This window comes from Trachurus japonicus, chromosome 22, assembly GCF_045865225.1.
Source record: "Trachurus japonicus isolate A0001 chromosome 22, Traja_1.0".
Classification (NCBI taxonomy): Eukaryota; Metazoa; Chordata; class Actinopteri; order Carangiformes; family Carangidae; genus Trachurus; species Trachurus japonicus.
Window position 1 is genome coordinate 19,871,317 of NC_140928.1, and position 10,571 is coordinate 19,881,887.

General features: G+C 40.5%; 2 protein-coding genes across 11 annotated transcripts in view; one reads left to right on the forward strand and one right to left on the reverse strand.

Moving 5' to 3' along the window:
* Positions 1-3,550, reverse strand: part of ralgapa1 (Ral GTPase activating protein catalytic subunit alpha 1) — a 71,367-nt gene extending 67,817 nt beyond the window's left edge. For all 10 annotated transcript variants that reach the window (XM_085766542.1, XM_085766539.1, XM_085766535.1 and 7 more), the window contains exon 1: positions 3,147-3,550. In XM_085766542.1, the coding sequence (XP_085622668.1) occupies positions 3,147-3,252 (106 nt within the window). In that variant the 5' untranslated portion in view covers positions 3,253-3,550. The remainder of the gene's footprint in view (positions 1-3,146) is intronic.
* Positions 3,551-3,922: 372 nt separating this feature from the next.
* Positions 3,923-10,204, forward strand: brms1la (BRMS1 like transcriptional repressor a). Its single transcript, XM_085766597.1, has 9 exons — positions 3,923-4,063; positions 4,798-4,953; positions 5,483-5,573; positions 5,689-5,816; positions 5,926-6,005; positions 6,261-6,357; positions 6,530-6,619; positions 6,788-6,852; positions 8,060-10,204. The coding sequence occupies exons 2-9, from the start codon at positions 4,815-4,817 to the stop codon at positions 8,156-8,158; spliced, it is 789 nt and encodes a 262-aa protein (XP_085622723.1). The 5' UTR covers positions 3,923-4,063; positions 4,798-4,814; the 3' UTR covers positions 8,159-10,204.
* Positions 10,205-10,571: the final 367 nt, after the last annotated feature.

Sequence of the window (10,571 nt, forward strand, 5' to 3'; positions counted from 1 at the left end):
CTTCATAGTCTGAACAGAAAAGAAACCAGCTGTGATCAAAAAAGATCACACGTTTCAAACTTTTCACCACAGGAAGTACATTTTAGCAACGTAACCTCACCACAGCATCTGAGTTCCCTAAATAGACTTGTGTCATGTCACTGTAGAAAAGACTCACAAAGTTCACTCTGGGTCCCAGACACAGTTTAAGATAGAGATAGATAGATAGATACAGCTCTGGAGGATCAGAAGTTTATCTTCACGTGTTCTGGAGTGAATCTCTGTCTCAACACCACCGACTGTCATCTGGGGTCAGATACACTGAGATAAAACACATGGCTGAACTGAGTGAGGATACAACACTACACCGCTGTAGCTCAGGCTCAAACCTGAGAAAACACATCAACCCTAAAGCAGGAAGACCATGTATGCACCGACACATACAGGTACACACAAACATACGCACAAATGTCAAGAGCGTCTGGTGATAGTCTCTGGTTTTGTTTATTTAAAATTTGACAGCTGAACTCTGCCACCCACCCACCCACACACAGACACACACACAGGAGCCGTCTGTGCTCTGTACCATAGCGCCTTTGCCCTTGTAAGGTGTCAGTGGTGCAGCCAAGTGGATTTCTATCTTTTCATCCAGGGACTGACCTTGTTGCCATCTCTTATACAGAAGTTACTTTCTTGAAGCACCTAAAGACGCTTTACTATCTTTCATAATTGCTACATTCACTCTAAATATTAACAAGTGACAATAACAATACAATGTTGGGTTACAGGACAGACAGTTTTACACTCCATGGAGACTGAAGATAATACTGTACTGTACCCATAGACTGTAAAAAAAATATGGACGTAGCATCCGTGTCACCCATTGGTTTTGAGGAGTCGTTTTTGTGACTCAAATATGGCGGCCTGAACAGCGCCATGTTGGATTTACCGGCCGAGAACCCGCCCACTGGCCTCGAAGCAGCGGTCTCCGGACCTGTCACTCAACGTTTCCGCGCCCTAATTGGCCAGAATTTTAAACCTAGTAAAACGGTAGAGTTAGAGTGTGTGCGGGTGTAGAAACTATCGGTTGAGACCAAAAAACGTTCTGACTCCAGGCTTTGATCATGTTTATTGAGGATGTAAAGTCGGCTATTTTAACATGGGGGTCTATGGAGAAATGCTGATTTCTGGCACCAGCCCCCAGTGGCAGCGGAGAGGATTGCAGTTTTTTGAACGTGGAAGTGAGCTTCACTTCTCAGACCGACAACTGCCCTCTTGACTGTACCATACTCTTGGTCTAAGGTAACATGAAGAGACAGATGCAATTAGTCCAGACTAAATCCACAGCAGAAAAATGCCAAGTGCTGAGAACGATCTACCCACTGAACACCTTGAAAAACTGCAGCAGTGTGCAGAGCACCTCTAACATAGAGGGATAATGTGTTTTCTGCACTTGGCATGGAATTAACTGATGGATAAAAACTATTCATCCTCACCTTACTTTCACTGCCTAAAACTTTTGCACAGTGTTGTTCATTTAGCTTCTGTTCTTTATCACTGTCAACAAGTATGAGCCAGCCAACCACAAAAAAACAACGAAAAAAAAAACCACTTGATTCAAAGGTATCAGCAGGTTTTTGCCCAGACTGCAGTCAATACTCTAAACACCAAAAGTCACTGGGAAAAAGCATCTCTGGTTGAAACATGTTCTTCCCTTGTATCAACAGAGCAGAACAGGGAGTTACTTAACAACCTGATTGCATCAAAGCAATTACAAAGCAGTGAAATATTTTGTTTTTTAATCAGTCATCCACATGAGCTATGAAATATTCTATTACAACATTTATTTCTTAAAATATAGTGCTCTTAGTGATAACTGCCTGCCCCCCTCTATGGCGAAGGTAAATGTTTCCAGTAGGTAAAGAAAAACACGTTCACAAGAGTGATGCAACACAGACAACAGCAACAACATGAGCATGTAATTCTTGGAGTTCATGATTTGGGACGTCTGCAGTTATCAATGTTTATCATCAGTGCTCTCATATTCATTTCTCTACAAGTGGTGGTTTGGCACTTTGATCATTAAATTTGTGTGGTTAGCTATTGTTCAGTTGTCTGAGCGTTCCCTCTCAAACAATGTCACTGAGGAGTGCGTGTGTGTCTGTGTTTGTTATCAAGGTCTTGCATTCCCCATAGACCACAGAGAGGGGCACACCCCTTCTGTCTCTGACACACAAATACACACACACGCACACATATACACACACACACACACACACACACACACACACACACACACACACACACACAGCCCAGGGGCTCATACAATAGAAACAGGAAGTGGAGCTACTGTACTGGACACGAAGAGGAAATAATAGAGGCAGTTTCCCTCTCAGGTCACTCTGTGTGTGTGTGTGTGTGTGTGTGTGTGTGTGTGTGTGTGTGTGTGTGTGTGTGTGTGTGTGTGTGTAAAAGTGCATTCATCACTTATTTATACTCAGTACCCTGTCATCTTTCCTAGACTTTATTCACATCCACAAACACTCTACTTGTTGTAAAGCCGAAACACTGAGCCTCTCTCACAGACCAAGTCTGAATCGGGCAGCCAGACTCACTCCTGGAGAAATCACAGCAGCCTGACTCTGCAGCATCATCGTGCCTGAGGGTATAACTTACTGTCAGCTACATAGACACATGTTCATACACATCATCCCCACTGACATCCTAACTATGCAGACTATCCATTCAAAAATCAGACTTAGACATAACGCAGTGCAAACCTTTACCAACTCCACCAGCTTCATCTTTTACCCTGAGCAAACACGACTCATAAATCATTAAGATAATCACAGTCATCCTGAGGAGGAAAAGGTGATGACTTTTGACCAGCTTTGGACATAATCAAATGTTGAGACATTAGAAGTAGTAAAAAAAATAATTTGGGCTACAACCGAGGTGTCAAAATGATAAGTAGACAATACAATTTTTTTTAAATACTCCGAAATGGTCTCAAGGTTTGTTAGAAAAATCCAGTGTCTCTGTTTACGTGAAAACCAACTTTGATATTTGTGATTTGCGAGATGAGTTTTGGTGTGGCATTCCCTGAGTGCACAGATTTGCACGAAGAGGCTAACCTGTTAGCTGCCTAATGAAGACCTTTGACTCACCTATGACAATCCTCAGATGTTTCAGCCTCGTCAGCACGTCCTTCTTTGGGTCCAACACTTTCTGTGTTGATTTCTTGACGTCTCCATGAGGCTTTTTGGAGAACATTCCTGAGGCAGGAGACACAAGACTGCGATGGTAGACAGCGAGGAGGAGCTAGCTGCTGTGTAGCCACTTCACACAGCCCCAGCTAGCGTTAATCTTCAAACTAAAACGAAACCCCGACAGTCGTGGGTCATTTATTAACACCTGCGCCGCGAATTAGCAATCCTCCGCAGTGGCGCGGAGTGTATCGAGGGGTAGCTTTAGTCGGAAAGGGAGCATAATGTTTAAACTAAGACAAAAATGTAAAACGTAGCGGGGCAAAGCATCCATCCATTGCACCTCCCTTCATAACAGCCTGAAGGCTCAACTGGCTCGTTAGCTCGCCCCCCTTGCTCAGCCAGAAAACATCATGGCGGAGGAGGAAAAACAAAATAATGGATGCCAGAGAAATTCAACGCCAGTGTAGTAATAACAACATGCAAACTTTGGTTATCCGATTTGAACTACATCACAAAAACGTCCAATAAAACGTCCAATATACGACTCACACAAACAACGTTTCCTGTTTTACTCTTGTTAACGTTTTTAACATGTTTCGACAATTCTGTTCGAACTCTCCGCCCAAAGCTAAAGCGGTGCATCCTGGGTAACGTAGTTTCAGATTGTTTTTTTAGACACTCAGTGACGAGAATAGCAGCAGTAGAAAACTACATTTCCCTATACAACCTAAGAACGCCCGATTGAGATTTGTTTTTAGCTTAGCTGGAGCACAAGTGTTGGTTGGAAACGAGGGAAAAAAATACGTTTAAGCTTTAATTCCCTGCGATAGGTTTTATCGAAGTATTGAAGCAAAAGCCCGTCACTTCCTGATCTTGTAAGTAACGTTATTGTTTTGAGTTTTATTCTTTACGCTTTTCATACAACAAACCATGCCCACATTGCTTGCTACCTTATTATTCTGACTTGCTAACATGCTAACAACATTGTATTGTCGTTTGGTAATTTTTATTACATATATTAAAATGCAAATACAAATAGAACCCATATTCAGGCCTCAACGCTTTTCGTCCGTACCTTTTAATAACAACACAAATTTCAAGCATTAACATGAACCTTTGTACCAACATTGATACATTGTTTTCAGGGATGCTAACTGACGTGGTACAGTGTACACTGCACTCTGAATCTCAGAATGTTTTTATAAACTCATAAAAGTACAAGTATTGTGGATATTATGCAGTCACGTGGACGGAAATACAGTGAAGTTGAGATATGTCCTGACTTAGTTAACTGCTTCACGAATAAGAGCAAGAATATCTGAAGGGTGTTTTTGCTGATTGCTCGTTGTCGCAGGTTAATCATCACTAAGATTATTTATCTATCTAAATTATGTGATCTAACCAGGTGAAATTATTATATAGTAACCATTCGCAATTACTTACTACCATTTCAGTGTGCACACATACAGTATAGTATTAGTACTGCAACAATTTGGGGCAATTTATCAATGAGTAATCTGGCTTTCATGTTGAACATACAGATGTTTTGAAGCTGTATCTGTTGTAGATAACAATCTAGTCTAACATGAAGTCTTTCACTATGCAACAGCAGGCTGATTTGCTGCCATGCCGGTGCACCGTGACCGGGAGAAGAAGGAGAGTACAGCAGAGGAGATGGAAGTGGAAGAGCAGGAGCAGGAGGCTTCCAGCTCGGAGGAGGAGGACTCTGACACCTCCTCTGTTTCTGAGGATGGAGACAGCTCAGGTGAGAAACTGTGAAGTACAAAAATCCTGTTTGCTTTGCTTTAAGTTATAAAACAGGATTTTTACAATTCTTAGGAATCCATCAGCTGCAATTAAATGTTGTATTGTGGGACTTTGAATAAGTTGTAGATTGCTATGTAAAGCCTGCAGATGTTTTGTATCTTCAGGACATGATGGTCTGTGCATTCTTTTAAAAAAGAGAGATTGAAGTGTTGTGATGTGCAAAATGTGTAAATCTGTACTTTATGTAAGTTGCACGATCAATAAGAAACAGATATAATTTCACGGCTGAATGAACAAAATTATTACTAGTGTGATTCATAGACAGTGTGAACAAATGGCAAAATATGTGAGGCTGTGCCAGGTTTCACTTCCATATCATCTCCCTAGCCTTCTTCCTTGTCCATCACAACTCAGCTTCATAATACCTAACCTAGTGTGTGTGTGTGTGTGTGTGTGTGTGTGTGTGTGTGTGTGTGTGTGTGTGTGTGTGTGTGTGTGTGTGTGTTGGATTCTTGATACTCTTCCAGAAATGGATGAGGAGGACTGTGAGCGGAGGAGGATGGAGTGTTTGGATGAAATGTCCAACCTAGAAAAGCAGTTCACTGATCTAAAAGACCAGTAAGATTGACATTGATTATTGTAAACTTTTAAACTTTGTCTAACATTTCAAATTAATGTTTCTAAAATAAGAAATAAGCGGTAATAATGCTATATTTTCTGTATTCGTGTGCAGGCTCTACCGTGAGCGTCTCAGTCAGGTGAACAGCAAGCTGGCAGAGGTGGAGGCCGGCCGCGCAGCAGAATATCTGGAGCCTCTGGCAGTACTGCTGGAGAACATGCAGGTCCGCACCAAAGTGGCAGGTAATTGTAACACACACACACACACACACACACACACAAGTCATTAACATTCTTTGGTGTCCTTGTTATCAAATCTGACTTTGTGTGTCTCTCTCTCTGTCTTTTTCAGGAATCTACAGGGAGTTGTGTCTGGAGTCTGTGAAGAACAAGTATCAGTGTGAGATCCAGGCAGCATGCCAGCACTGGGAGGTTAGACACACACACACACACACACACACACACGCACACACACACCCTTTTAATTACCTCCTGTTTCACAAAAAGTATTGCTGCACCAGTTCAGTTTCTCATTAGCCTTTGGCTCTCAGAGTCATTGACATGTTTCATTTAAGTTGAACTTATCAGATGATGTATGATCTATATAACAGGTATACATATGTAATTGGATGCATATTTATGTTTGATCTCTGTGTGTCTTGTTGTTGTGGTTCTGTGTGTGTGCAGAGTGAGAAGCTGCTGCTGTTTGACACAGTACAGAGCGAACTGGAGGAGAAAATTAGACGCCTGGAGGAGGACAGACACAGCATAGATATTACATCAGGTAATACACACACTGAACACAGTTATTAAAGTGTGTTGGGTATTAGGTGCACGTGCGACTTGATACAGCTCATTTTGAAAACAGTAAGAAGACACCACAGTCATACAGGGCTGTATGTTACGTTCAGTGCACACTTTAAACTTTGTAATCTTTGTCTGCATCTTTCCCCCAGAGCTGTGGAATGACGAGTTGTCAGGGAGGAAGAAGAGGAGAGATGCTTTAAGTCCTGACAAGAAGAGGAGAAGACCTTCAGTGGTGTCTGATATCCTTCCACTGCTAATGCCTCTACTATTGCTCACTACTGTTGCTAAATATTTGTTTCAATGCTTTAATGCTGCAAAAATCCCAAATACTCTTATTATGCTGTGTCCTTATACTCAAAATGTAATTAATTCCTGCTCAGTGTGTAACTGTCCTTAACCTTGTCTACGCCCGTATATCGTCTATATGCTACCTGACCTGGACGTCCTGGAGGACTGGACCGCCATCAGAAAGGTGAGTATTCAAGTGTGTATGTTAAAGGGATAGTTCAACATTTTGGCAAACTGGCCCATTGCCATAATAATCCCTATAGTCATAGCAGTAGGTTTGTTACCTTTATTTGTTGGTGCAAGCTATTTTTAGAATGGCAGAGCAGAGCTGTGAGCTGCTCAGAGCTACGCTACGGAGGCTCATGGGATTTCTTTCAGGGTATCCACGGGGTCTTAAAAAGTCTAAAAAAGTCTAAAATTTGAAAATCTAAATTTTAGGCCTTAAAATGTCTTAAATTTGTTTAATTATTGTGTTCAAGTCTTAAATAATTTTAGACAGGTCTTAAATTTTCATATGCCCACCATGGGCGAGCATTTCACTCGCATTTGCCCCTAAAAAAATACATGTGTGAACCGGGAAAATCACAAAAAAGAAAGATCACAACCTGTGATCGTTCAAAAACTACAAATCCCACAATTCTCTGGCTTCAATGCACCAATAACAGTAGTTACTCCTCGCTTTGTGTCTGGTGAACACACTGTCACGTGTCGTTTATTCGTTACGTCCGCGGTGTGAAAGGCTGTAATGCAAACACGCAATACACGCAACTTTTTTTTTTGCAACGCAATACACACGATTTTTTTTTTTTGCGACGGGACCATCGCGTCTTCTTCTTTTGTACGTTTTTTATTTGTCATGATAGGTCTTAAATTTCATCCATAATGGTCTTAAAAAGGTCTTAAAAAGTCTTAAATTTGAGCTGGTGAAACCTGCAGAGACCCTGTTCCCTCGTCAAACTCATCAAATACACATCAACAACTTCAAAACACTGGTGGACAAGTTGTGACCTGCACATTCACCCCGATATGAGATAATAATGGAACTTGTTTTCGAGGCAAAAACAGCTTTCACCGACAATTAAAGGTAACAAACCTACTCCTAAAACTATAGGGATTATGGCAATGGGCCAATTTGCCAAAATGTTGAACTATCCCTTTAAAGGGATAGTGGTTGGTAAATAAGTTGAGACTAATGTGATACCAAAGGAAAGTGTTGTTTTGACCAAAAGACAAACCACTGAAAACATCTGCACCTGTCTCACACGTTCTCGCCTCAAAAATAACCCAAAACTACTCCTTCTAAGATGCAGAGGTGGGTGTGTGGCCCGAGGTGGTGTTTTTGTGTGCTGCCATCTTCTAACCTGTGTGTGTGTGTGTGCACTGTGTTTCAGGCTGTGGCCACACTGGGCCCCCACAGAGGGAAGACGGACTCTGACGGCTCCATGTTCCCGTTCAGACCAGACAGAAACAGACCCATCCTCAACTGCTGAAGCTCACACTCATTCTATCTCTCTCTCACTCAAACACACACACACACACATGAAAATACAGCAGAGTCTGAATCTTGTCACAATCCACTACACTGCCCAGCTAACAGTGACGCCAGTCGGTAAGCTGCCTCATGTGCCAACAGGCTCACGCAACTTGAGTCACAGGTTTGAGCAGAAATAGAAACATTTTTCCCACTGAAATGTCAGTTACCAGGACTTCCAGTCATTAATTCTTTTTTGTCTGTATCAGTTTCTGATCCCACAGTTCTTTTGGACTTTCTCAATTTATAGATAAAAAAATGAGAGGTTTAATTTTTAAAAAAGTGTGATACCTGGTCTTTAAATGATGTATTTGTGTTTTCAGATTGTAAAAACCACTGACAAAATGAGGGTTTTATCAACCATTACCTTGAATACAGAAAATACTCCAGTCGGCACAAACTTTGACCTCTGGTTTGAAATTAGACTGTGATTTAAACAGGCCTTCAATCTTGTTTATATGCTGCGAGTCTACTACATTACTTCAAACTGTAAAAATTATTATTATATAAGTTTGAACCCTGAGCATTGAGAAATGATCAGTTTCAAATGGTTTTCAGTCCTTGTTTACATACTGAACAGATCCATCCAATCAAAGTAGTGTTTGGTGAGGCTGCTGCATTTTGTTGTACAATCTAGTTAAAACCCTCAGCGCACCATCGCTGTGTCTCTGTAAACATTTAAATATGAGAACTGAGATTTTTAATGTTCAACCTTGCAGGTTATTTACAAAGCTCCAAGTGACGTGTGGGGAAATCCTGGTTTATGTATAATTCTTGTCCACTGTGCCATGAAATATTTTGAACTTTTGTACTTTTTTTGAAATGTGGATCAGTTTAAAAGTTAATTGTATGTAATATCTTCTGAGTAGTCAGGTGATTATTTACAGTTTGTAGTTTCAGAGAGTTACCGTTCAGTGGCTGCAACAAGTGACACTCAGTGATAACTTGAACTAAATATTAATAGTGGGAATTAAAATGCAAGATAAATAGTTCAGGATATCGTGTGCATTTCAGACAGAGACAGTTTAGATCATCTTGTCTCAAGCTCAAATACATGAGGAGCTTATTTTTCCCTGAATGAAGACTTTGCACACCAGCCTCTGTTGGTTATATAAGATATTGTAGTGTGTTGTCTTCTCTGATTTTTTGTTTTGCCCCTTTCAAAAAGATACATTTGTGAATTACAGCCATTTATTTTCATGGTCATTTATTTTCATTAACCACAACATCAGCAATAATGGTTTTATGTGATCAATTTTTTTTTTTTTTAAATTTTCATTCAACCAGTAAGATCAAACAGAGTTACTTCAGGGGATATAATATTACAGTAACAGATCCTCACAGCAAGCATACCAGTGGGCCCAAGACATAAGAACGTGCCATGGGAAACCAGCAGTTACAATAGTAATGTCCCAACAATGCAATGCCATATTAACGTTGGAAACAAAATGCAATGCGTCTACATGAGATGGGGAAAGGTTAAACTAGTAAGGTATCATTTCAAAGCTGATTTTTTTTACCAGATGTTACTGTTCCACTCACTGCTCACTGTACCTACCTCTTCTCTCCTGTATCTCTGTCCTGGACCTGTGGGAAATACTCACAAACCCGTTAAAATACTATCGTCTTTACCACCATCCTGGCAAGAATTTATTTTTATTTCAGTGTACTGCTGGTTCTGATGGCTGTGATTCATACAGGTTTGTCAGGATGTTTTTAAAGCCTGCAGCAACGATGGTTATTTTTTTATAGATAGACAAGGAACCACTGTATGTTCTTCCAAGAATCCTTCATGGATACAACCCACTGTTTGTACAGGATAATGAACAAACTGCCATTTAATAGTACATATTTTTTATAAACTGGTTTTTGAAGATTAAAAGTGCTGGTGAAATATTCAGATCAATATTTTTTTTGACAATTTATGTTTAAGTAATGTGTCAGGTACATTTGTGTCTTTTGTTAATGATGTGGACGGGTTTTACAATTAAACATTTTATAGTTACTCTGTGGTATCTGTGTTTGCAGTATTTTAACAGTCCACATACTGACAACAGGGAGTGTATTGATGTGTCTTTATCGTTAATGGACTGCCAGACTAAGAGGAGCCTCCTTTATTTTCAGCTCTGGCTCAGTCAATAAGAATGAAATATTTACCAGTTTTCCATAACAAGAGTTTACAGATTGCCTCACAGGGTCAAAAGATGATTTATAAAAAGGACCAAGGAAGGAGGCTAAACCATGTAGATCTGAAAGGACTTGACACCAGAGGTTATGAAATTACTATTGATCTGACTTCAGAGCATTTCCCCCTTTAGAAGATCAGACTTCACATCATCCACATCTCTCCAATAACTCTGACTGCTTGTTTT

Excerpts from the sequence above, each read along its gene's own strand:
- brms1la (XM_085766597.1), top strand. The coding sequence starts at position 4,815 with ATGCCGGTGCACCGTGACCGGGAGAAGAAGGAGAGTACAGCAGAGGAG. Across the intron at positions 5,817-5,925 it reads GGTCCGCACCAAAGTGGCAG|GAATCTACAGGGAGTTGTGT; the intron begins GTAATTGTAACA and ends TGTCTTTTTCAG. Across the intron at positions 6,006-6,260 it reads CAGCATGCCAGCACTGGGAG|AGTGAGAAGCTGCTGCTGTT; the intron begins GTTAGACACACA and ends GTGTGTGTGCAG.